Below are 27,206 nucleotides of genomic sequence, written 5' to 3' on the forward strand. Positions count from 1 at the left end.
GAATGACATATAGGCCTACACCTTGGATGGCTTGAGGGTGAGTAAATCATGGGGTAATTTTCATTTTTGTGTGAGCTATCCCTTTAAATCAGAAATGTGTCCGAAGTTGATTATGATGATGATGATGATTATGATGATAGTAGCCCTTTATTTAATGAAGTTTATAACTATTGTAGGCCTATCTTCCATCACCTATAGGCCTATGCTTAATACAGTTCAGTTGTGTTTATCTAATCTAGCCCAATGAGGAAAGTTTAGATCTATTTCAGGGTGAACATACCGGTCCCTCACACCAGTTGATGGCGGTATGTGTAATCCGTTCGAATGGGGAGCTGTGGGGAGTGGGAGTGAGCACTCAGATATAGGCCTACTGCCCTCTACATTGAACAGCGGGAATAACATGTCTATATAGAAACTGGTTGCAAAATACACACCGTCTTACGGATTGAAAATAAATCACTTCTTTGATTAAAATCATGCTAGTTTACACATCGTACTTTCCCAAGGTGAGTGCACGCCAATAGTTGTTTGAAGGACTATGCTTCGTTTTTATTCACGCATACATTCGTTAGCGGCGGTTTTTGTCATTCAATTCCCCTGTGCTGCACGCGAATGACATGTTCCGCACGCGTTATATCAAACAATCAGATGTTACTATAAAGCACGTTTGGTTTGGTAAAGAGGTGTCGTTCGCGTTTAGATGTTGGAGGCTGACTGTATAGTTAAACATGTTGTGTTAAGTCTGCAGCATCCATTGCAGTGCTTGTTATTGGCATGGTTTGTGTTATTTTCACGCTCTTTAAATGATATACTAATGCTAAATCAGCGAGTGGTCTGCAGATTACCCTGGTGGTGTGTTTCATTTATTTATTCATTTCGTTTTTGACATGGTGTTTATTTGAACATATTTGAGTAAAGAGCCACTGGAAACGGCCAGGCCTAACAAAATCGAAGCATGCTATGAGCCGTCTTGCCTCTTTCTCTGTCCTCTATTGTTACATTTGAAACGCTGGCTATTTGTAGCGAACAGTTAAACACTTTACTTCGAAACGAGAGCAGCGCAGCAGTTTTATTTGTACTAGCTGAGTTTTCTGAGAAGTAATAGGGTTTCTCATTTAAATATGCATGCACTCGCTGAGGTTAATGACACATGTGGGTAGCCTACGAGATTGTAAAAAGCATAAATCTTTCAAAAGTATTTAGTGTGCCAAGTTTTGAGAAATGTTATCTTTGTATTAATCTGTGTTTTAATCAAAGTAAAAAAAGTACTAAATAAATTACACCATTTAATCTTTTTTTTTCTTCAAATGTCATGAATATCAAGAATTTAACATCAGCAGTTTCTTTTCAACAATAATATTTGCTAATCACGTTCTGCTTGTATAACTTGTTAAAAATAGACAACAGATTTTACCTTTCAATGAGCACTTAATAGCCTATATCAAATATTGTTTAATTTTTATTATACAGTGGTGTTTAAATTTGTGAACCTCTTGCAGAATCTGTGAAAATGTGAATAATTTTAACAAAATAAGAGGGATCATACAAAATGCATGTTATTTTTTTATTTGGTATTGTCCTGAATAATATATTTTACATAAGATGTTTACATATAGTCCACAAGACAAAAAAAAAATATTTTTTTAAATTTATAAAAATGACCCAGCTCAAAAGTTTATGTACCCTTGATTCTTAATACTGTGTGTTGTTACCTGGATGATCCACGGCTGTTTTTTTGTTGTTGTTTTTTTTGTACATGCATTCGTTAGCGAATCTGTGTACAGGGGATGGTTTTTCTTGAGTCCCTTGTTTGTCCTGAGTGGTTAAACTGCCCAATGTTATTCAGAAAAATCCTCCAGGTCCTGGAAATTCTTCAGTTTTCCAGCATCTTTTGCATATTTGAATCCTTTCCAGCAGTGACTGTATGATTTTGAGATCCATCTTTTCACACTGAGGACAATTGAGGGACTCAAACAAAACTATTTAAAACAATGTTCAAACATTCCCTGATGCTCCAGAAGAAAACACGATGCAATAAGAGCCGGGGGGTGAAGAACAGGATGGAAATGTCCACATTTAAAAAATAAATATATATTTATATAGGGTAAACGTACCTATTAAGCTCACCAAAATCTACATTGAGACATTTTAGTGCACAGGGTATTGGTTTGAATACAATAAGTTATGTTAAAATAAAATAATCTCTCTCAATAATATTTTATTTGAAATGACAAAAGCATTTAAATTAAGATATACATCATTAAATGCAAAAGGTCTGGCTGTGCTTAATGGGTACATGTTTGTACCCTTTAAGCACACCCCTGTTGCCATTAAGCTCGCATGTTTTTTGGGGAAAATTCTTGTTTAATTTTAACAACATTTTTAAAGAATAATTTTATAAAGATTAACTTGAAGTGACAATCATGAGTTAATATTTAAAGTCTGTTTATGAAGTATTTACATAGACGTTACATAGATGTGGATGCGCTTAGAGGGGGCACACTGAGCTTTATTGGAACAGCAAACCTTTTTTTAATTAATAAATATGATTCAATTTAATTTAAAAGGACAATTTTGCTAAAAATAAATAATCTAGGTCATGTATTAAATTAATACATATTTTAATATGAACAGTTGTTATTTAAAATATCTATGAAATGATACCTTTTCCTATTACACTGAAGCTGTGATTTTCATAGTAGTTCACCCTTTAAGCTCACCTTTTAATAATATAATATACAAAGTCTTAAAAAGCGCTAAAATAATCTTTTGGATCGAACTGTAATTATTTCCCACATCCAGGTTCCAGATTATAATATGCAAAATATCTAATATAATATCTAAACATTAATCTCTTAATTTTGCAGTAAGAAGTTATACTTATCTAAAATAAAAGCTTAAACATCTAAAAAAAATGCACATTTAAGGGGCTCCTCTTTTGGTCAAAGTTTTCAGACAGCTTTCAAAATGGCCACCAAACAGTGTGAACACATGAATACCTAGATCTCCGTGTGCAATGGACTGATTATTTTGAAATTACAGGAGGTAAAAACACACCAATTGGTTAAGACATAAAGTAGGATGATAAATATTTTTTTCTTTTTATAATCTGAGCTCAAAGATAGTAGTGTGCTTAATGGGTTCTTGAGCTTAATAGGTATATGTTTACCCTAAGTTTTTTTTTTTTTTCATTTAGCACTGTCCTTCAGAAGCAACAGAATATACTTGCATGTTTCCCGGAAGAAAAATTAATTAGCTACAATTAACCTTGATCTTCAAATAAAAACGGTTGAAATCTTAATGCATCGTGTCTTGGATCATCCAGGTAACAACACATGGTATTAAGAATCAAGAGGTACATAAACTTTTGAAGGGGGTCATTTTTATAAATTAAGCTTTTTTTGTGGACTATTTGTAAACATATTTTATGTAAAATATCTTACTCAGGACAGTACTAAATAAAATAATAACATGCATATTGTATGATCCCTCTTATTTTGTTCAAATTTTTCACAGATTCTGCAAGGGGTTAACCAACTTTCAAGCACCGCTGTATTTCAATTTCATGCATGCAGTTTTTGCACCAAGGGTTTATTTTAGTCGACAACAGATTAGAGTTTGTGTGTTTTGGATGCTAGTATTTATTTTCTTTTTATCCAAAATTTTTAATTACACAGGTAATTTTTTAGAACTGCATTACAGAATTGTCTTTTACTGAAGTTATAGGCCCCTAAACATGCCAAGGCCTAGAACTATAACATTACATAATGTATGCCTGTACTGAAAACGCATACTATGCCACTAATTTTGTTTATTTGCTTTCTTTTTTAGGAGGTACTCAACAATAACAAAGACCTTGGTAACACTTCTTAAATTTAACATTCGGCAGAAGACTCTTCTGGCGAATCTTCAAAATGCTTGGACTTCAAGAAACAAAGTCTGCTGGGAGTCCTAAAACATACAGTTGTGTGGCGTGCTCAGCCACGTTTCATAATTTGGCATCTCTCCTGGTGCACCAAGCGACTCATGCAAGTGAAATCTCTTGCCAGACAGAATCAACACTACCTACTTGTGACAGCTGCGGAAGCTTATTTGCAAGCAAAGATCTCCTCGAAAAACACCACTGTATAATGTCGGCCTCACCAGCCTCTCCAGCCCTAAACATATGTGAATGTGGTGAGGAGTTTAGTTGTTTTACAGCTCTTGAGGACCACAAAAAGCAACATGGGCTAGAAAATAAGGACAAATCAGATTTGGGCAAGATTCCTATTGTGCCAGATAGCAAAATAGACTCCAGCCGTCCTGTCTCCGACCAAGTTTTTCACAGTCTCTCACCATTCCATTCTAATGAAAAATCAGAAAGTGCACCACCTAATTCAAATATTGATATCAAGAAGACCGAATCCTCTGCAGACATGGAAGGCAACTTCTTGAAGCCATTTGAATCTCACTCTGTAAATGAAGAGCAAGTGCAGATCCTTGAGAAGGACACTTTAAAATCATCCAACTTGGTAGGAGAAGAGCCAGGGCAGATCCATGAGATGGATAGTTTAAAATCCTCTGACTTGGTAGGAGAAGAGCAAGGGCAGATCCATGAGATGGACACTTTAAAATCCACTAATGTGGTAGGAGAAGAGCAAGTGGAGATCCGTGAGATGGACACTTCAAAGTCCTCTGATGTGGTAGGAGAAGAGCAAGGGCAGATCCTTGAAATGGACACTTTAAAATCCTTTGATGTGGTAGGAGAAGAGCAAGGGCAGATCCTCTATATGGACACGTTAAAATCCTCCAACGTGGTAGGAGAAGAGCAAGTGCAGATCCTTGAGCAAGACACTTTAAAATCCTCCAACGTGCTAGAAGAGCAAGTGCAGATCCTTGAGCAGGACACTTTAAAATCCTCCAACGTGGTAGGAGAAGAGCAAGTGCAGATCCTTGAGAAGGACACTTTAAACGTGGTAAACCATTCTGTGCATGACAATGAGAAATCACCAGAATCTTGTGAAGAATCGAATGCATTTAATAAGAAATCAATCCTGAAGATGCTAGCATCTGCCTACATGAGTCATAAACAGCCCGTCCAAATGAAACAGAGGAACTTGCCCCCCAGAAAAGTTGCACCAAGAGCACCAATTCAACCCACACCTGCCATGACAATATCAAAGCCAGAGCCTCTGGAGAATAAATCAAATATGAAAAAAGACAATGTGGTCAGTGTGAAAACTGGAAAGATGTTGTCAAAGAAGGCGAAGATTATATCCGTGACACAAACTCTCTGCCCTGTGGTAGTTCTTGAGACTCGTCAAAAACTTTTTGGCAGGGACAACGTTGAAGGCAAACTTCAGTGTAGGCTCTGCCGTCGGGTTTTCCAAACCGTAGACAGCTTGATTATGCATCATGCCTTGCACAAGAAAGAGAGAGTTAAGTTTTGTCTTTGTTGCCAAGAGTTTGTGATAACTGTAATCTCCGTCCCAGAAAACCATGTCTGCGCTGATGCAGTTTCTGGAAACTCTCCATCTCCGGGAAAGAAGTCTGTGACCCCAATCAGCCCTACAGATGAACAGGTAAAACTGTTCTACTGTTCTTTTTGCAAGCGTGGCTACACACGGAGGCACCGCCTCAAAATTCATAACTGTCCTTATAAAACTCTGAAATCCTCGTCCACTGTTGGCAACCAAGGTCACTTCAAGCTCCAAAATATGGAAGAGTGCAGTAGAGCGAAGCAAGACTCAAAAGCAAATCAAATGTCAACACAGCATATACATATTGGCGTCGGCACAGAGACGATAAAGATGGAGGAACAGAATACAGATTTTTCTATTGACAAGAAAAATCAGACTGGGTTGAAGATGCAGCTGAAGAATCCGTTAAATCCACCAGAGACCCTTCAGCCCACTTTTGCCAGTGTTTCTAACTCCAAACCAACTGAAAACTCTGTTGCAGTACCAGCCAACATGGTTGAAATGAAAGCAGAGGAAAAAGATAAATTGGTTGAAAAGCAGTGGACCATGCCATTGGATGATGCTGAAATTGATATACTAATAGATGTTGATCAAAAGGACTCCGATGAGGATGATTTAACAGACATGGCTAATGACTGTGATGAAGATGAGGATGTTGTCATTGTAGACCTACCTGAGGACAAGGAAATGAATTCAGCAGTACCTAGTTATGGTTTTCAGGTGCATGTGACTAATAAAGGCGTGAAGCGGTTTGTTTGCAACGGGTGCCAGAAAAGCTACTCCCGCCTATTTACACTAAAGGAGCACTTGAAGATTTGCGAGGCGAGAAAGTTGGAGCAAAACGTTGAAAAAACATCTGATTTGCCTGGGCCAATTAAAAGGTTTCCATGTCCTCAATGTGGCAAGTTCTTTAGCCGCAAAGACAATTTAAATAAGCACAGAAGAAAATGGTGCCATGCAAAAAAACCTGATTCAGTTGTAAGTTCTGGAACTGTGGAGTCTAAAACAACACCCGCAGCTCAGGAAAACTTATTCGTACTGTCTCCATCTACAGAAAACCAAGTAGCCCAACAGGAGAGCACTCAAAATACTAGCAGCAGCAGAAACTGGGGGATAATGTCACTTCCATCTGTGCTCCCAAGAAGGGTAACGTGCGAATGCGGAGCCTCGTTCACTTGTCCTCGACTTCTCTTCGAACATCTGCAGGTGCATGCGCAGGAGTCCTATATTTGTCCACACTGTGGTGAGAACTTGCAGTCGTGGATGGATTTTGAGGCACATCAGCAATTGCACAAGCAATCTAAAATCCCAGCAAATGAGCAAAGAGGTTCTCAGCAACAACCTCGTTCTTTTTCTCAAACAGTACCATCACATGCTCCTACTCGACCTCAACAATCTGCAGGTTTTTCAGCGCTTAACAAAGCACAACCGCCTGCACTCTTGTCACCTCAACATGTGAACCATAGGTCGTTTCCTGAGACATTGACTTGCCATAAATGCAAAAAGAACTTCAGTCTCCGCAGTTCCTTGTTAAGGCACATACGGTTACGTTGCAAAGGCGATACTGCAGGTCAGAGGAAACACACCTGCTCTCGTTGTGGTGCAACATTCCACAACCCATTGACCCTTAAAGTTCACATTCAAAGCAATACCTGTAAACCCGCATTTAAACCAATTCGATGCCCAGTGTGTGTGCGTTGGTTCAGTTGTCTAGATGGGCTCAAGAGACACCTGGTCTCGCACAGCAGGCAAACTGGGGTGACGTGTCAGATTTGTGACCATAATTGTCCAACACCTCAGGCCCTCGAGGAGCATAAAAGAAATGTTCATGGACTCATTAACAGAATGAGGCCAGCGGAGGACACACAGGAACGGTTGTCTCAAGCAGGCACACAAAGCAGTCCCGCTACTCCTTTTCAATGTCCTATTTGCCTTCGCAATTATCCAAAGCTTCAATCCCTGAAGGATCACTTAAGGAAAGTTCATAGGCCCAAAGAGCCAAATCTACAGCCAAATCTACAGCCAAATCTGGGTACCGTAGAACCGGTCCGTTCAGGCCAGTTTCAGTGCCAGATATGCTCCCGCTCCTATTATGACATAAAATCATTGAAAAACCACAGAAGAAGAGTGCATCGTATTGTTGGTGCTGCGTTTCAGTCCTCAAAGGCAACTGAGCAAAACAGCACTCCCAATCCGTTTCAGTGTCACATTTGTGCACGCAGCTATCCAAATGTACAGTCCCTCCGAAACCACAGAAGGAGGGTCCATGGTATCGTGGGTGGTCTTGAGCTGTCGAGGGGAATTGCTCAACACAATCTATACAAGTGTCAGATTTGCCAGCGCAGCTATCCTGACATAGTGTCCCTTAAAAATCACACAAGAAGGGTTCACCGCGTATTAGGGCCAGTGCCTGAAACGTTGACGACGACGACGACAACAACAACAACCACAACAACACCAACAAATGACACAGATGATGATCTAGAGGAGAAACCGATACCTTTTCTGCATTCATAAAAGTTGGATCTATTGCTTCATATGTGATCAAAATGAATGTTATATGTTATGAGGCAGCAGTTTGAGTACATTTTTTAAGAGTAGTAAAAAAAAATAATTTTGAATAGTTTAAAACATTAAAAAAAAGCTTCATATCTGATCAGTAGTGTAACAATTTTTGTTGTATTGTTAATATCATATTCAGCTTCCTCTGTATTTCATTTGTTTCCTTAATTCATCTATTGAATAGTTTTTTTTTTTCAATACAGATTTTTGGTGAATGCACTGTATAAACTGTAAAAAAAAAAAAAAAAAAACAGTAGTTTGCTGCCTTTTTTTATGTAGCCATTGTGTATTGTTAGTGTACTGTAAATAATACATTCTGATGTAAACACGTTCTACGTTGCATCAATAAACACAATAGTGACACCTTTCTAAGTCTCCAGTAAACTAATAACAGATGTTGTCATGCACACACATGTTAATTTAAGATTAAAACTTTGAATGTTATACTGTGCTAAATGTTGCTAGCGATAGTAAAACGTGCTGGACACATCTAAATGATAAAGATTGAAAGATTTGGTAAACTGATTTAAGTGGTAAAACTGATGGAGAACTGAACAAATTAAAATACATTTATTGCTTTAGGCAGTAAGCTCAGACATGTTCAATTTACATAAAAAAATAAAGCTGGCTCAATTGTCTTTCAACCGTCATATGTGGTCATACAAAAAAATCTTAGATATGTGAAGGGAGTTCTGTCGTTATTGTGGTTTATTATTTAGTTATTCTGGTAACAATTAACAATGTTCTATATGCTAATTTAATTCAATAGCAGACATAAAAAAATTAACCATAATTTTTCTATTTTGCATTTATTAGTCTAGGATAATATTAATTTTATGCATGGTACATTTTAATATACCAATAACTAAATTAAAATCAGTTCATAATCTATAATATGAACGAATGTAATTAACAATGACCAATAGTACTACATTTATAATTTAACATTAACCATGATGAATACAATTCTGTAAAATATTTTTCATATATATTGTCCATAGTTCGTGAAACCTGTTCCTGAATCAACATTATGCTTGGTTCTGTTTAAATTGAAGTGCAGCATCAGATCAGCCCTACACTTGCCATGGTCATGACATGTTTAATTGATTATCATTTATGGTTTCAGAATTGTTATATGTAAATAGGCTATTTTTTATTTATAATTTTACATTTACCTAACACTAATAATTTCTACGGTTTTGATATCACATAATGGAATATTAGTTATTCTATTTTTTTTCAGATGTTCATGCTGTATATTTGATTATCATTTAACTGCTAATAAAATCAAATAAAAGTCATACCCATACCCATGTCTATATGTAATTGATGGTTTGGTATACATCGTGCCCGGTAAAAATTATTTAACATGTATTTATATATTGGGGTAATTGTCTTTACATAACCACACATCCCGAAAGACGTCGAAGAGGCTTTTATCGGAAACGGAAAAGGAAACTCCATTTGTTTAGTTTATGAGTCCTCCTGAATCGTAGTTCATTGGTGCTGAAAAGCATGAAAGGTTGGTTTCCTTTCTTTGTGTTGCTTGTTTGCATGTATTTTCTACAAAGTAAAGGCAGAAGCTCATTTTATGCAGTTGAGCTAACGATGCCTAATTTTGCATTGAAATTGTGTGTTTTTATTAGTAAAAAAAAAACGAAGTGTTGGTGTTTTAAAAGATTCGTTAAGTCCAGCGTCGGGTCGCGTTGATTTAATCCACGGACACATTAATCCTGTTAAAATACGCTAATTTCGCTTTTCAAAATAAACTCGTTCTTAAAGGACCGGTTCTGTTGTATTAGGAGATGCAGGGCTGACTTTAACAGCGCATGCAAAAAATCATTACAGGAACATTATGGAAGGAATGGCCTGTGCAAACGCCTGCAGAGCGCCATCACTCTGCATCAACCGCTATCTACTGCAGCACTGGGTTTTTTACCCTAGTTGTGCTTTTTCGGTCAGAATTGAAAATCATTCAGTCCAAATACTGAGTAAGAACTCAAAAAAATGGACAATAAGTTGAGACCCATTATTTATCTGGTTTCTTTGTTGTAGTTCTATCCACTAACGAATGATTCTTAGGAATCGGTTCTTTGAATGATTCGCTCAAATAAAAGAACGGACCACGAGCCGCTATTGACAATCATAGAAACACGTGTAACGTAAAAACTTGATAACAGTAATAAGTAAGGATCAACATTTTAAAAAAAATAATTAAATAAACGTAATGTTTACAAATAATCATGAGGTATCCATCAACTTATATAATTTCCTATGTTTTATGTATTTTTATATTTATAAACTTTTTGAAATGTGCAAACCATTTTTTTACGGTCTATGGTGCAAACACAGAGGCAACATCCTGGTCGAAAATGACCGATTACTGATGACAATATGCATTTATGGATATAATATTTTGCCATCACATATGCTTGTATGTAATCTAACAACTTTTTAAAATTGGCCATATACCATTAGTCAAAATTCCAAAGTGGCAGTAAGAATATATGTATAAAATATGACTTTATATAACATTATGTTGTTTCTCATTGATGTTGTACTACAGCTAGGATAGTAAATATTACTAGGATATTGGCTGTTTATTAGTACGTAAAAGCACATATTAATTAGGGCTGCACGATTTTGAGAAAAAACCTAATTGCGTTTTTTTCTGACAAATATTGCGATTGCGGTGCGATTTTCGATTTTTGCATTCGATACTTTTAAGTGCATAAAACCTAAAATTATGAATAAAATATGTTGTTACTTTTACGACACAGAGGGTTAAATAAACTACATACATAGTGATTGAGGTAATGAGATTGTTTGATGCTTCGTGATTATTAAATACCTGAACCTAAATACCAAAGAATAAGACGACATAATGGAAATTAACTTAACCACTTGGTCATTTATTTTGTTTTTAAATTTAACAATCTTAAACACTGAAAACACAATCAAACACTGATTTTTAAGATGCTGGTATAGATTGGTAGTGTTTCCTCTGGATCTGGCCACGGCATGTCGACATATTTTACATTTAGCACTATTTTGCTCCACGTCGTTCTTCGCGAATCCAAAATAAGTCCAAACAGCTGAAGTATCACCCTTCTTGTTAACCAAGTGCTCCGCTTCCTCTCCCGTCACCGAAGAAGTGCCTTCGGCCATTTCTGCGCAGTTACAAGCTTTTTCTATTGGCACAATTCGAGGTACACGACACGTTGTGTGTTAGCTGCTTTGCTGCTGACAGAAAGCCGCCCGCCGCGCCCGGTGCATTGCATCATTCAACCTTGTTTCCATTGCCATTTCTAATTGGCCAGCAAGCCAGGAACGCGAGATTCGACCATTTTGATTGGCTAATAGGTTTGTCACTCAAATGTCAGAGGCGGGGGAAAAAACCTCAGACTCCTGAGGTTAGGTTATTGCGGGAGTTAAAACCTCAATATCGATGCGATAAAGGTTAATCGTGCAGCCCTAATATTAATGCCTTATTCTACATCCCTTTATCCTACCCAATACCTAAACTTAACAACTACCTTACTAACTATTAATAAGCAGTACATTAGGAGTTTATTGAGGCAAAAATCATAGTTAATAGGGAATATGTTTTCCCCATTCTAAAGTGTTACTATATCTTATCTGTCTTTCATTGCTTTTCCTTTGTCTAGTTTCAGCTTGAGTGAGGGCAAACTCAGGCACCTGCAGGCGACTCGCACATCATGCTTAAAGGAGAGGATAAGAAGAAAGAAACCAACACTGATGAAGATGAAACCAAGGAACAATCTGTGAAGAGAGGAATGGGGGAATTCATTTCAAAAGGTCTGGCATTAAGCTCCCAGAACAGAAGGGTGGAGGAACCGTCGCCTGCAGGCACTAATGTCCTACCTGAGTCTTTGCCCGTTAATGTTGACGAAAAAGAAAGTGAAAAGGGCTCTTGTGAAGCAGATGTAAATACATATCCTCAGCAATCAAATTCTGATTTTACCCCCATCAAAGAGGCTGATATGGATGCACAGAAATGTTTGGAAGACCGTGAGCAGCCAGAGTCAAATTCTGATGGTCTTTCCAGCACCACAGATAATGAACAAAAATCACTAACGCTTAATGCAGAATTAAATAAACAACAAATCAACACTCAGATGTCTGTTCAAACAGATGAAATCTCAAGTAATCAGTCTGAAAGAGAGTCTGACAGTAATGAAGCCCACCATTCAACTGTCCAAACTTCTGAGAAAGCTGTCTGTGATGCATCCTGTCCTATTATAAATGATAGCCAATTCGAAGAAGATTCTGACAAACAAATCCAAGAGGACACTGCAGATGGAAAAATTTCTGACACTGAAAATCAAGAAGCCTTGCCAACTGACACATTAAACCAAACCGATGTAACACTGGATGATGCCCGTGTAGATCATTCACCTGAGAAAATGCAAGAGCCTGATTCAGAGGAGAATAACCAGACACCTTCAACCGAAGCCAGTGCCGAGGCAAGCAGTATGAAGGTCCCAGAAAGTAAACGTGGATTTCATTCATTTTCTCGCGGACGGCCACGCAAAGAGAAACGGGTCATCAAGTGTGAATATTGCGGGCGGCCGTTCAACCATGCCTCTGCGTATATCATTCATTTGCGTGTCCATACAGGTGAGAAGCCCTTCACATGCCAAGATTGTGGCAAAGCCTTCGCTCAACTCTCTAACCTTCGATCTCACAGCAAAGTCCATAAATCCAAAAGTCGGAAACATGCACACAGATACCACGATCGAAGTAGAGCCACGACTGAGAAAAATGCAGAAATGAACCAAGCGAGCGTGATCAACAAAGTGGAAACTGAGTGTCGTAGTAATCAAATCACCCCTAGGAGGAGGAGGGGGCGAGGAAGAGGGAAAGGGAAACCCCAAACATGTCCGATCTGTGGCAAAGTCTTTTGCTACAAGTCTGTCCTCAAAATCCATCTTCGTATTCACAGCGGAGAAAAACCATACTCTTGTAAGGTGTGCGGCAAATCCTTTACTCAGGCGTGCACTGCACGTGTCCATGAAAGAGTGCATTGGTCTATCAGACCTTTCTTCTGTTCGAAATGTGGTAAGGGATTTTCTCAGATCGGGCCATTAAAAATACACACTTGTGAAGGTAAAAGGCACCCACATGCCTCGTTGAAAGATATGGAACTGGATGGTGTTATCAGTTTCAGGTGTCACCTTTGCAAAAGTTGCTTTGGCACCAGAGATGAGTATGAATTACATGTGCAAGGACACAAGGATACCCAGCGTTACAACTGTAGCTACTGCAAGCAGACCTTCAGTCTTCTCTCAGAGCTACATACGCACAGCAAGCACTGCGTTTCCATGCGGCACACAAAAACCAAGTCTTCTGGTTACGGTTTGCCTCACAGATCACAGCCCCAAAACTCCTTGAAAAGAGGAGCTGCACAAAAAATGCGTAGTGCAAGTCCAATAAAATCTCCTGAAAAAGAGTTTCCCTTGGTGAGAAAGTTCAAAAGATGCCCTTCTTTACTTGCTTGCCCTCCTCAGGCCATGGCCACCTCTGTTTATGACTCTCAGAATAATCTCTATTCAGTCAATCAGCAGATCAAATGCAGCTATTTCGTATCTCAACTGAACAGTACGCACCAAAAAACAGATCCAAGAAAGTATTTCTGCCCACAGTGTGGTCGAGCATTCCGGCATGTAGGAAGGCTGAGAGCCCATATGCTCACTCATTCGCGGGGTCAAAGCTTCACTTGTGTCGTTTGCAACAGGATGTTTAAAAACTGGAACAAATTTTGGATTCATCAGCGGCTGCATAGACAGAAAAGAGGACGCTTTTTTTGTCCCAAGTGCGGTCAGGGTTTTCGATTTGTTGGCTTGTACAATAAACATCTGCAGAAGCATCCAGAACTTAACTCTCACATTTGTCCCTTCTGTCCTCGCACGTTCTCGAATGCACAAAAGTTGAAAAATCATCAGCAAGAGTGGCACCGCTCAACTATGCCCTTTCTTTGTGATATTTGCGGAAAAGGCTTCGCAAGTGCGATCATTCTTAAACGACACGGAGTTGTTCACTGCTCCAATGATCCAACCGAGACACATTACACAGTTGATCCGCAGTCCGCTGTGCATCCCTACGAGTGCGGTACGTGCAGTGCCAGTTTTGAGAACTTAGACATGCTTTTCCACCATCAGCTCTGCCACAAGCCTGTAGAGAAAGAACCAATGGCAATGAAAGGCCAGCTACTTATAACAGGGGAACATCAATCCCACCACCTCCAACGTCAAAGCCACAACTACTGCCATTCTGATAATCTGACACAAAAGAAACTCCTCCCGTTCTCCTCTTCAAATGGTGCAGAAATGCCTCATTCGTTGTCACACTTGGGTCCCTCAAGCTTACATCCGTTACAAAAGCAGCAGAAAAAATCGAACACGGAGGTCCCAAGCACCACCAAGACATTGGCTTATGTGTCATCAGATCCACATTCTTTTCCTAATTCTCAGAATAATGAGAGGCAAATGGTTAAAAAACACACTGAGGACAGTTTTTCAACCATGGAAGAAATAAATGGTTCAAGCCGTTCACCGTCTGTATTGAAGACAGAGGATACAGCCGGTAACTTAGTTTGCACTGAATGTAACGCCTGTTTTTCCAACCTTGTAGAATTGCATGGACATTACTTGGATCATGCCAGAGGACAAATATGAATATTCTGTAAAAGTTGTTCTCTTTTGTTCAGTGAGTGTGTGAGGAACTTCTGTCTAGGAATGACATACTTCTGAAACTAGTGAAAATGTTGGCTGTATACGACGAGTATTTGTTTTTCATGTGATATCACGACTGATGTACTGACATTATTATTATTTTTTTTAAATAAATTTTCAAATATTTGGACTAGTAATTCCCTGTAATGGACAGGATTGTTTTATTTAGAAATCCTATGTCTGTAGGTGTTGGTGCTGTAATTGAAATTTTATCTGTTGCTTATAACAGATTAAATGTCTTGTGTGATATTGCTCAAACTCAAGTCTTATATGTCATTTATACTTAGCTGTTTGGACTTAACATTCAGTTGTTGTTGTTTTTTTCAGGTACGATAGTTAAGCTGACCAGAAATGAATGAAAAATGAAAAAAAGAGATCCGCATTTAAGTATTCAATGTTAATGAAATACATTTTATATTACATTCAAATTTAATTAATAGTCAATTTAATTAATAATACTATGGAACTAAAACTGTGAAAACGGAGACATCTCATAAACTTATGTTAAATTTATATTAAGTTAAATTATAATATAAATAATACAAAGAAAATGATTTAATGTTTGTTATCAGATGTTTATTTCAGTTTGCCAAATGATATTGCAGCATGACATGATCATGGCCACAAAAATCCGTGGGAGCTTAGTTGGAGTTCATGGTGTTTCTGATCCAGGTGGTGAAGTTGCAGACCTTGGCATAGACACCAGGTTTGTTCCTCTGGGCACAGCCGTAACCCCAGGACACAATACCCTGCAGCTGATTGTTGCACACCACTGGGCCGCCAGAGTCACCCTGCAATCCAGAAGTGTTTCAGAGTCAATGATTGTTAAAAAAAAAAGTATTTATATATACCCGTTAGCATGACATTAAAAGTGTAGCAGTGATCTTACCTGGCAGGAGTCCTTGCCTCCCTCCAAGAAGCCAGCGCAGAACATGTTGGAAGTGATCTGACCAGGGTAGGCATTTCTGCAGGAGGTGTCACTCAAGATAGGAGCCCACAGGCACATCAGACGACTGGGGTAGTTGCCTAAGAAAACATCAAGTTATTTTGAGATGGCCTAATGATTTATGCATGAAGTTTCATTCCATATTATTCAGTGGCACGCACTTCCATTGGCGCTCATGTTTCCCCATCCAGAGATCAGGCAGTTGGCACCAGATGAAGCACAGCTTGAAGGCAGAGCAACGGTCTGAACGTAGCTGTTCAGAGTGGCAGCCTTGCTCAGCTTGATCAGCATGACGTCATTGTCCAGAGTATTGCTGTTGTAACTGGGGTGTCTGATGACCGTAGAAGAGTCGATGAACTGCTCGGTGCCCTCACTGGAGTCAATGTTGTGCTCACCCAGACGCACCTGGACACGTCTGAGAATAGAGACAAGCAAGTGATTACAGAATACAGAAAACTTTCAATGTTAAACTCTTTAACATCTACAAATGGTTTTTTTATTGAACCTGAGAAAATTTGCTTTTTGTTGGATACTAATGCTGTATCACTTATGTACCTCACTTATAGGCGAGATTTATTTTTGAAAAGTAATTTCTGTATAGGTAGAATGTATAGGTACATATGGTAGAATTTTGATCATATTGTCCCTACCATTCAAAGGTTTGGGGTCGGTAAAATGTTCTTGAAAGAAGTATCTTAAGCTCACTAAGGTTTCATTTATTTGATCCAAAATAAAAACTGAAATATTATTACAGTTTAAAACAGTTTTCCATTTCAATATATTTTAAAATGTAATTTATTAGCTGATTTTTTTAGCATCATTACTCTAGTCTTTAGTGTCACATGATCCTTCAGAAATCGTGTTACTTAAAATAGAAATCTTTTTATAACGTTATCAAAGTCTTTACTGTCACTTTTGATCAATTTAATGCATACTTGCTGAATAAAAGTATTACTTTTTTTTTCTTTTTTTATCTTACTGACCCCAGACTTTTGAACGCCATAGCAAGTGGGAATTTGCCATTACACTTTTTATTTAATTGCTTTCAGTGAAATAAAAAAAAAGAAATTATGAAGCACAAAATAATTCATGACAAAGCTAAAATGTTAAAACATCCTACACTACATATTAGAAATCATAAAAAATAAACATTCTTAATTCAAAAACAAAGCAATCGTGCAATTGGACTTTTGAGTCAAACCTTATAGTTACTAAGATATTGTGACAAATTCCCCATGTGCTCCAGTCCGGTCTCCCCTAAATATATTTTATGCACATGCAAAATAAATAAATAAATAAATATATATATATATATAGACTTTCACTTACGACTTGTAGCAGTGAGCAGCAGACACGACCCAGAGGTTGCTGATCAGAGAGCCACCGCAAAAGTGGTAGCCACTGTTCAGGGAAACCTGGTACTGAACACCATTCTTAGTACACTCAAATCCACCGACGATCTTATCATCATCATCGAGAGGAGCGGCATCTGGGAAAACATAAGGTTTTATTGTTACATACATTTTACCAAAAAATACAAAATAAATGAATCCATTGAATTAAAATTAAAAAATTATGAATGAATCCAATGAATTTCTGTTTAGAAAACCCTAAAAACCTTTAATAGATCTCTATTAATTCCAATCTAAATCTTCCCTGCCCTTTTACTTACAAGCCACAGCGAACAGAGCCAGAAGAATGAGAGCCTTCATGTTGAGACTTCTGAGTGGTGTGTTCTCATGCTTTTAGGACCCACCTTTTATACTCTGTCCACTCCACAGCTCAAGATAATTTCCAAGGACATGCATACATTTTGGTTCATTATGTAAGTCTTAAATAGCAACCAGTGTGTGACTCCAACATGTGCAGATTCTCTTTCTAGCACACATTATTACAAATTACTTTTTGTATGGTTATGAACAATATTCCCAAATCTCAATTAATTGATATTTCTTATTATTTTCTATGGGAATTCTTTGCAGTGGTTATTTAAAAGGGGAATTATCATTAGTTTGTTATACTATGTGCCTATTTAAGAAAAAAAATATTCAAAACATTTCAAATGAAGATGAAGAAAAAAACAAAACATACATACATGCATACATACAATGTTAATCATTTAATATTTTATATATATATATATAAACATAAACAGTCAAATTATTATATTATTTACCTTTGGAAACTAACATGCAAAACCAAGGGTTTAAAATTTGCCCATGTTATAATGTTAAATATAATGATTAAAGATGTTACGTTTGCTTAATTAGAATATATTACATTGCATAGCTGCAATTGTCTGCAAACAATGATTCACGTTACAGTCTGTGGTGTTTCACTACAGAGAGCTCTTTTATTATTATACTTTCTTTTAATTTTTTATGTGAAATCTGTAAAATCTAATTTTACAAACCTTCATTAGAGATGCTTGAGTCGACAATACACAGACTTTATTTCAGACCGCAGTGAAAAATTAACATTTAATTGAAAGTGGGCATTGATTAATTTCCCCTTGTAACTATATTATTTCCTATAATTATATAAAAAATAAGCTGAAATCTTGGCTGATGGTAACCTTGTTTTCCGAAATATTACAAAATATGTACAAACCGGTGACTTTAAATAAACATGACATGGGAAAAGTTCAACTGAATCAACACGTGGCAGCTAAACCATTCAAGGTGTTTGTCACCAGAAATTCTTATCTGCTATCAAAGAATTTTGAGATATTTAATCAGACATTTTACACTCATGTATTGCTTGTCAGACAGTTTTTTTTTTTCATTTAACAGGCACGATACAGAATAATTTTGTTGCACAATTGTAAGCAGCAGATGCTAGCTAATAGCTCAGACCATAAGAAATCAAAGGTTTTTTAATCCCAGAATAAAATTCTATGACTGTCTTCTTTATATTTCTTGTGTTTATGAACTGTACATTGCATTACGTTAGAAGCCTCAGACTTATCAATTTTAAGTTAGAAGCCTCAGACTTATCAATTTAAAATTTCATCATTCATTTTTTTTTAAAGTTTCCATACTCGTGGTCGATTTTTGACTCCATTGGTAATTCCAGAGAAGTCACAGATAAATCATTAGCTTTTGTGGGAGAGTACAGATGGCAAATGAAGGCTATGCAAGGATTTATAAAATGATTATCTGATTAAATAGATGTATCTTTGTTTTATTGTTATTGTTTTATATATGTTATTGTCTGCCTGTTATTATAATGAGTAAAAAGAAATCCGTTTTTATTTTTATTTTTTTACTCACTCATTAGGCTACATCAATAACTTTTAGGAGCCAGGCTAGCTCTCACATGGGACATTGTCACAAGAGATAGGCCTATCTCTGTTACTACAAGGTTTTGAGTCAAAAGTCCAGTTGCATAGGTCAGCTATATAATTATGATTGATTTTAACCAAAAAGATCATCAAATATATTCACCGGAGCACTCCAGTGAAAGCAAGTGACAAACTAATAGAAATAGGCTAGTCCAAGCCACTGCATGTTAGGCTACTCTTCTACCATGTGAGAACTGGGAACAATATTCAGCACTTTTTCCTTTTCAGCTATATTACTACTCAAATCGAGCGCAGCTACTTACATTTTTCTCCTGTGTTTCTCATTTAGACTGCAAAGAGCTGCAACTTTTATTTCCACTATTATTATTATTATTTTATCTAGCCTAACTTATATACTAATAACTTATTTATATATAAATACAACTGACTTTGTTTAAATATACTTTCTCCGTTTTAATGTATAAAATATTTGTTTCAGAGTTTCAGATAAAGCCACACGGTAAATATCGTTGTGTGATGTCATATTCCTGCGACGATTTGGGCTCTGTGTACATTTAAGATTCTAAGAGGTTAGCTTTGCATCTATGCACTTTAATCGGTTTAGCATTATGTTTTAAACTCTCTCTCCATTTATCACAGTCCGACGGTGTGTGTACGGATTCCCCCCCAAAAAACGAAATCTGTCTCGCAATGCGGTACGTCGCAAATATGACTTTTCCACGAAAGGCTGTATTTGCTTGAGAAGAGCTAGTGGCGGCTAACGTAATTTATGCGGAATGCGCATCCATTGCGGATGTGGTGCAGAATATATGCGCATTGCTGCGACACAGGTAATTTTGGGCTTTACATTTAAGATATTCCCTTAATTAAACAATTAGATAAATGTGATCAAACTATATTATCTATGCATTCTTTGTTTTTGTTTTTCTCGCCCGCTCCTCTGTAGCCTCGGACTTTTCCTCGTCTTTGCCAGATTGTTGTCCATTAGGAGAGCTCTCCGATACGTGCATGATAATTAATCATACAAATACATAATGTCAAACATAACAGAATATCAGAAGAACATCTCCGAGTTTCGCTTTTGGACGAAAGCCACAGGTTTTTGTTTTAGAGATACAAGATCCAGACAACAAAATAACGCAATAATTGCGCAGAATTAGTGTGAATGCACATCATTTCTTTATAAAATGGTTCGTTAACCTATTGCCGTCCCGTAGCTAGTATCTATTTTCTGTAGTTGTGTATTACTGAGCCCATTATTAAGGCTGCCCTTGTTAGACCATTACAATGAAGCAATGAATGCCTTGCCATGGAACAGCATGGTGGCTTTTTACCCTCCTTGTGAATGGCACGCTGTCCACCAGTCACATTGGTGTGTCTGTACTACACAACATCTCCATGACTGAATACTACGAGGAGGGAGGGTTGCTGTATGAGCACTCACCTCCCATGCACATCAAAGTGGAGTCTCCAGAGGGTCCCTTTGGAGGCGGAGTCTCAGAGGATGGTTTCCCCAGGGAAGATGACGACTCAGAGGCCAGTTGTGACCACCAAAATGGTGGTTTGCCTAGCAGCCTGCCCTTTAATGTTGTGGTTGTGCATCCCAACATAGTCGCACCTGGAATGTCTTCAGATGAACTCATCCCAATCGACCAAAGTAAGTGTTTAGTTTGGTAGGAAATGTTTAATAATATTTTACTTTTCTGAAATACTACTTCTAACATTAGAGTAATATTTAAAGGTGCACTCTGTAATTTCCCCCCTCATTATTCAAGTTTTTCAAATATAGAAATTAATAATACATTTAATAAACGTTCAAAATTATGTACACTTCCATAATATAAAACGGCTATAAAGCAGCTCTGCAGAAAATAGTGATGTCATCGTCCAGCTCAGCTCAGCTAGTGTGAGTTTAGTAAAATGAATAATATTGTTGAATATTAAGTGTCTCCAACAAAGCAAGGCAAGGCGACAGTGGAAACCAAACTCTACCAGATGAGAAAATTGAGAAGAAAAACCTTGGGGTGAAACCAGGCTCAGTCAGGGGGCCAGTTCTCCTCTGGCCGTCGAAAGAACTTGGTGTGGTTTAATTCAAGGTTGCATCACAAGTCAGAAAACAAATTTTGGATTGGTATAATTCAAAATATTTAATCCAATTCCTTCTACTTTAAGATTGGATTCATCACACCGGTATTGGAGACCCATTGGGGTCTGTGCAGAGGACTTGTCTGGTTCTCATGGTGCTGAGGAACATGGTGTTGATGGCTGTCGTGTCGACGATGCCTTCACAGGGGATTGTCTAGTTGATATGGTCTCTGCTGATATTCAGGGCTGTGTTGTGGTCTAGGCGCAGATCCACCATCTGATCTGGATACGGCCTGGATCCGGCTGACTACAGTAACCTCAGGATAAGGATGAGACAGACTAATATTAATGTAGATGGCATTCTTATGAGGTAAAAAGAATGTTGGACGTTGTAGATTTGAATTTATAGAAATGTGATTGTGTGTTATGTGTATTCTAGGTCAAATAGATGCATTTTTATTCTACATTTAAACTGACAAGAGTAGGTCTCTGCCTTCCGAACAACGCTAGGAAGACTCTTCCAGAGTTTGGATGTTAAATAGGAAAAGGATCTACCGCTTGCAGGCGATTTTGATATTCTAGGTATTATCAACTGGCCAGAATTGAGACTGCAATAGATGTGAATGACTATAATGCTTTAAGAGCTCGCTTAAGTACTGAGGAGCTCAACAATTCAGGGCTTTATAAGTAATCAACAAGATTTTAAAATGTATGCAATGTTTAATAGGCAGCCAGCTATTGTTAGTTTTGCAGCAATTTTTTTTATTTAGTTTCAGTCTTAGTCTTGTGTCAGATGTGCTTTTTAGTTTTCATCACATTTAGTCAACCTTTTCCTGTTTTTGTTTAGTCAAGTTTTAGTCGACTAAATGTCAGAGCATTTTAGTATAGCTTTCGTCAATACATTTTTTTTTCTTCACATTTCCGTCATGTTGCATTGATAATCCCGATTATTTTGCTCAAAAATATAATCACAACGATTGTTGTCATTTGAGAAATGTATTTTTACATTTCATCAGAATCGTTGCACTTTCACCTATAAGCACAAATCAAGAGAATGTTGAACCATACGCATGGTTTATTTTAGATCATCTAGTTTAATGATTTAATATAGGCTATTTATCAGATAGGCCTAATGGAAAAATAAGAAACTTCTCTAAAAATTTTCAGTGAAAATCAGTGAAATTCCACATTACTTTAAAGTTTTTCCTGATATTTTACTCACCCCCATCTCATCCAAGATGTCTTTCTTTCTTCAGTCGAAAAGAAATTAAGTTTTTTGAGGAAAACATTGCAAGATTTTTCTCCACATCATAGACTTCAAAGGAAACCAAAATGTTGAAGGTCCAAATCAGTGCAGTTTCAAAGGGCTTCAGAGGCTCTGCGCGATCCCAGACGAGGAATAGGGTCTTATCTAGTGGTCATTTTCAACAAAAAAAATTAAAATGTAAATACTTTTTAACCTAAATTGTTCATCCTGCACTGCAACGTGCCACAGATTGCGCAACCACGTAAGAAAGGTCACGCTTAGCAAAAAAAAAAATTCACTAGATAAGACCCTATTCCTCGTCTGAAGTCGCGCAGAGCCTCTGAATCCCTTTGAAACTGTATTGATTTGACCTTCAACATTTTGGTTGCCATGAAAGTCTATGATGTGGAGAAAAATCCTGGAATGTTTTCCTCAAAAAACAAAATTTCTTTTTGACTGAAGAGAGAAAGACATGAACATCTTGGATGAGATGGGGGTGAGTAAAATATCAGGAAATATGAATTTTGAAGTGAACTAATCCTTTAATGGTTTTCTATTAAAACAACAGCAAAAGACTTTGTATTGTCACACAGAGGTTGCATAAGTGCAGTTATTCAGCAAACACAATCGCAAATAGTCGAGAGATCCATGCTTCGTTTTATTACAGTTCATCACAGAAGGTTTGATGGCAGATTTAGTCACTCTAGCAGCTTGTGAGTCGTGACAGAACACAGACCAACTGAATGACTTTAATTTAATCAGAAAATCTCAAATGGAGCTTTCTGAAATGCAGCTTACTTGTTTATTGGTGTTTTCAGATCAGCGCTCGCGTGAACATGCAAATTTCAGCCAGATTTCAGCAAATTTCAACCAGATTGCAAATTTTAAGTAAAACACAGGATAGAATGCGTGTTCTTTTAACAGAAAAGCTCTTATTGGGGGATTTAAATGATTGAAATATGGCAACCGCAAGCATGAACGCTCCTCTTTTTCCCCCATGACAACATTTTTTTAAAACTACATTTTAGTCTCGTCTTTTTTTGTCAACGATATTAAATGTTAATATAGTCACAGTTATCGTTTAATGACGTTTGTGTCATCTCGTCTTCGTCATGGAAAAAAGGTTGTCAACGAACATTTTTTCATTAACGAAATTAACCCTAGAGCCAGTACAATATTGACAGAATCAGGCTATTATGGTCATACGTCCTGGTTCTAGTTCTAGCTGCTGCATTTTGGACCAGCTGGACATGCTTTGTTTATTAAGCGTGCAGGGCAACCACCCAGTAGAGCTTTACAATAATCTAGCCTTGATCATGAACGCATGAACAAACTTTTCTGCATTTGTCATTGAGAGCATGGTCGATAGTATCACATGCAGAACTAAGGTCCAGTAACAGTAATAGAAACAACTATGATCGGATGATAAGGGCAAATAATTTGTAACTTAAAGAGAGCAGTCTCAGTACCATGATGCGGTCTAAATCTTTGCAGATACCATTTCTTTCTAAGAAGGAGCATAGTTATGAGGATACTGCCTTTTCGAGTATTGGTGACCGAAAAGAGAGATTTGAGATGGGTCTAGAATGAACTCTAGGATCAAGTTGTTGTTGTTGTTGTTTTATGAGAGGTTTAATAACAGCCAGCTTGAAAGTGTTTGGTTCATATCCTAATGATTGATGAATGAATAATATTCTAATTATATTACTACATTCTGATATTGTAATTTCTACTCTATGAATAAATTATAGGTGACCACAAAAAACATGACACTTGATGTGACACTTTTTTGGATCTATTAACTCATTCAAAATACTAACTGCAATTCTTACAGAAAGTGACTTAAGTACATTTAAATTAAAAACATGTGCGAAACCACCACAAATACAAAAATGGCATTTTCTAAAAACCTGCCATTTGCATTTTGAACTAGATTTTTTAAAAATTCACCTTTTCATCACCCCAGATATCTTTATCTGCCATTTTATCTACCAAAAGTGTCATCAGTAACAGAAAACCTTTGGGTGATCTTGTATTCATGCTGCTATGTGTCGGTATAAGTCCAAAAATACTGTCTTATCGATCAGCGCAACAAAAGCAAAAAATGTACTGAGTGCACCTTTAAATAGAAATGCAGAAGCCTAATTTTGTGTTAAAATAAAACTTGCCTTTGAATTAAAGACAGGGGTGTGTCTTCAGCATTAGCCGCAGGAGGCGTAGGAAAAAGGAAGAGCCGCTTTAGCGGGGCAGAGCTGGAGGTGTTGGTATCAGAGGTGACCCGGTGTGAGGGGGAGCTGTTCGGTCCTGCAGGGAGGCTCCGACGCCGAGAAAGAGAGCGAATTTGGGCCGGGATACTTGAGCGTGTCAATGCTGTGTCTAGAGTACCACGGACTCTAAGAGAAGTGAAAAAGCGCTGGGATGACCTGAAGAGACGTAACGGTGGTAGACTGGCTGACGCGAGGCATCGCACCTGCTACCTGCCATCCAGCAGAGGGGCGGCAATTATGGGAAGGCAGACTCAAGTCAGTCCCAGGCTCCAGCAGTCTCGTCAAAAGCAGAGCACTAGAGTAAAATCTAGTTTCAGTTGCTTGTCAGACACTGATCCGGGTAACATCTTTTAGGTTTTGAGTGACCCCACAAATTTGATTCTGTAATAAAGTCTGTTAAGCATGGGAATATTAAATGTTATATATATATATTTTTTTACTGTTTCAGTTGCAGTTGGAGATGGTTCTGAGAGAGATGTTTTCGAAAAGGAGGAAGAAGCTGGTGAGCAAGACGGTGATGATGGCGATGATTGTGAGGGTGTGGAAAACAGCATGGAGGATAAACTGGGCTTGGGCCTGGGTCTGGGAATAGTACCACCTCCGACATCAGAACGCTGGCTACCTCCTTCACCCCTTTACAGCGCACCTTTCCTCAACGGGACCCCTCATACAAGCCCAGAACCATCCTTGGGGACCCACCAGGGCCCACTGGAGCCCCCTCCACCACGCACTTCCTGGCTGGAAGATGAACTTCGTGGACTGGGAGAAGCAGCCATGCAGCTTGGAGATCGCATGGAGCAGAACCTGCGCGAGTTTGGAGAAGGCTTCAGAAGCGATATGCGAACGCTTGTGGCTTCACAAGAGGCCCTTACAAGCAGCTTGCAGCAGAATAATGTACTTTTGCAACGTCTGTTGGGTCTACTTGAGATGCAGCATCAGCCGCCTCAGCAGCAAATTCCACAACAGCAACCTGCACAGCATCAACAGCAACAGGAACCTCCACAACAGCAGCCTTATCAGCAACTGTTATTGCCACAGGAACATCCACAGCTAGAGCAGCAAATCCCAGCAACTGTTCCACCTCTACCGCCACCTCCAGATATTTTAGATGGTACTCGGCACACTGAACCGCCGACTAACATAAATGGAGAATCGCAACAACCACGCCGTGGCAGAACAGTAGACCTCAGACGAAGACGCAGACGTTGATGTTGCTGTGAGATGTGGAAAAACAAACTGTATTGGGTTACAGTAAATGTATTTATTTAAAGCAATGTTTTATAAGGTTAACTAGTTGCAGATTGTGCCATGTCATTGCAGCCACATTTTATGTTATGCCTGTTGCAGATATATAATAAAGTGTATTATGTGTACACCAAAAAGCTCAAAGCTATATCAAAATTGACTTATGAACTCTTGTTGCTGATTGTAAATTACTGACATCTTATGGATCTGCTTGCTCAAGTTCATATATAATAAGTTTAGAAAAATATTCTCTAGACAGGCCTAGCATTTTTCAGTATTCATGCTGTGGCATGATAAACTTCATTATATTTTAGTCTTTGAGGCACCGCAAATCAATGCAAAATGGTGTTTTAAGGAAATCTATCCAGATGCTATTTTAAAGGACATTGTATTGCATAGAAGTTCTCCAGTTCCATGGAAATAAATGCAGTTATCAGAATTACTAACGTAGAGATCTAAGATTGCCCAGTCACTCTGCATGCAATGCAAGATAGCTAAGCTCAAATATACCTTTTTGCAAACTTTTCAACATGTTAACAAAAATCATGTGTACTTGGAAGAATATGTCTGCCTATGAACAAATTTTAATAAAATCAATCAATACATTTATCACCTTTTTCCTATTATCGCAATCAATTATATATTAAGCAGCACATCTGTTTTTCAACATTGATGCTAATGAGTTTGTCATGTGACACTGAAGTCTGGAGAATTAAATGTCGAAAATTCAGCTGTCATTACAGGAATAAATTATATTTTAAAATTATTTATTTTAAATAAAATGTATTAAAAACATGATTAAACTAGAAAAGAAAGTTGTTTTAAATGATAATATTTCAAAAAATTACTGTTTTTCAACACTGATAGTAATGAATGTTTGTCATTTGACACTGAAGTCTTGAGAAATTACTTGAAAATTCAGCTGTGTCATTACAGGAATAAATTATATTATTTAATAAATTAAATTGTTTAAATAAATTCTATTTAAAAATGTTAAAATAGAAAAGAAAGTTTTAAATTGTAATAATATTTCAAAATAGTACTGTTTTTCAACATTAATATATGTTTGTCATGTGACACTGGAGTCTGGACAAATCTGCTGAAAATTCAGCTTTGTCATCACAGGAATAAATGATATTTTCCTAAATATGTATATATTAAAATAGAAAAGAAAGTTGTTTTAAATTGTGTTTTTACTATATTTGATCTTTCTGTATTTTTCTGTAAATTATGGCAACCAGTTTATTAGTTTAAAAAAAATGCATAATTCATTACTAAATATTATCAACACAAAAAGGGTGTGAATACATTAGTGCATAGGCTATATGGCTGACCAC

At 37.5% G+C, this 27,206-nt stretch overlaps 4 protein-coding genes across 5 annotated transcripts; 3 read left to right on the top strand and 1 right to left on the bottom strand.

The window, feature by feature from the left end:
• The first annotated feature begins 372 nt into the window (after nt 1–372).
• LOC307138084 (uncharacterized protein) lies at nt 373–8,389 on the top strand. The gene is made up of 2 exons (XM_079836221.1): nt 373–506; nt 3,832–8,389. Exon 2 carries the CDS (start codon nt 3,915–3,917, stop codon nt 7,974–7,976), a length of 4,062 nt encoding a protein of 1,353 aa, XP_079692347.1. The 5' UTR covers nt 373–506; nt 3,832–3,914; the 3' UTR covers nt 7,977–8,389.
• A 1,124-nt stretch (nt 8,390–9,513) lies between these two features.
• On the top strand, nt 9,514–15,125 carry LOC307138366 (uncharacterized protein). The gene is made up of 2 exons (XM_079836632.1): nt 9,514–9,543; nt 11,690–15,125. The coding sequence occupies exon 2, from the start codon at nt 11,741–11,743 to the stop codon at nt 14,717–14,719; it is 2,979 nt and encodes a 992-aa protein (XP_079692758.1). The 5' UTR covers nt 9,514–9,543; nt 11,690–11,740; the 3' UTR covers nt 14,720–15,125.
• Nucleotides 15,126–15,333: 208 nt separating this feature from the next.
• On the bottom strand, nt 15,334–17,449 carry prss1 (serine protease 1). Its single transcript, XM_079836574.1, has 5 exons — nt 17,395–17,449; nt 17,052–17,211; nt 15,884–16,137; nt 15,666–15,802; nt 15,334–15,567 (listed from the first exon to the last, which is right to left on the bottom strand). The coding sequence occupies exons 1-5, from the start codon at nt 17,432–17,434 to the stop codon at nt 15,418–15,420; spliced, it is 741 nt and encodes a 246-aa protein (XP_079692700.1). The 5' UTR covers nt 17,435–17,449; the 3' UTR covers nt 15,334–15,417.
• Nucleotides 17,450–19,549: 2,100 nt separating this feature from the next.
• On the top strand, nt 19,550–26,480 carry LOC307138808 (uncharacterized protein). 2 transcript variants are annotated; one of them, XM_079837407.1, is made up of 4 exons: nt 19,550–19,856; nt 19,973–20,683; nt 24,539–24,964; nt 25,073–26,479. In XM_079837407.1, the coding sequence occupies exons 2-4, from the start codon at nt 20,326–20,328 to the stop codon at nt 25,831–25,833; spliced, it is 1,545 nt and encodes a 514-aa protein (XP_079693533.1). In that variant the 5' UTR covers nt 19,550–19,856; nt 19,973–20,325; the 3' UTR covers nt 25,834–26,479. The 2 variants fall into 2 exon arrangements, with proteins under 2 accessions (XP_079693533.1, XP_079693534.1); XM_079837408.1 differs by having other exon boundaries at nt 19,561–19,856; nt 24,557–24,964; nt 25,073–26,480.
• Nucleotides 26,481–27,206: the final 726 nt, after the last annotated feature.

The sequence above is a fragment of the Gobio gobio genome (assembly GCF_949357685.1).
Source record: "Gobio gobio genome assembly, chromosome: 15".
NCBI classification, from domain to species: Eukaryota; Metazoa; Chordata; class Actinopteri; order Cypriniformes; family Gobionidae; genus Gobio; species Gobio gobio.

Coding starts and splice junctions, on each gene's coding strand:
- LOC307138084 (XM_079836221.1), top strand. CDS start 3,915: ATGCTTGGACTTCAAGAAACAAAGTCTGCTGGGAGTCCTAAAACATAC.
- LOC307138366 (XM_079836632.1), top strand. CDS start 11,741: ATGCTTAAAGGAGAGGATAAGAAGAAAGAAACCAACACTGATGAAGAT.
- prss1 (XM_079836574.1), bottom strand. CDS start 17,434: ATGAAGGCTCTCATTCTTCTGGCTCTGTTCGCTGTGGCTT. Junction 17,212..17,394: donor GGCTCTGTTCGCTGTGGCTT/GTAAGTAAAAGG, acceptor ATGTTTTCCCAG/ATGCCGCTCCTCTCGATGAT. Junction 15,568..15,665: donor GAGGCAAGGACTCCTGCCAG/GTAAGATCACTG, acceptor TCTGGATTGCAG/GGTGACTCTGGCGGCCCAGT.
- LOC307138808 (XM_079837407.1), top strand. CDS start 20,326: ATGCCTTGCCATGGAACAGCATGGTGGCTTTTTACCCTCCTTGTGAAT. Junction 20,684..24,538: donor ACTCATCCCAATCGACCAAA/GTAAGTGTTTAG, acceptor TTTGAATTAAAG/ACAGGGGTGTGTCTTCAGCA. Junction 24,965..25,072: donor CTTGTCAGACACTGATCCGG/GTAACATCTTTT, acceptor TTACTGTTTCAG/TTGCAGTTGGAGATGGTTCT.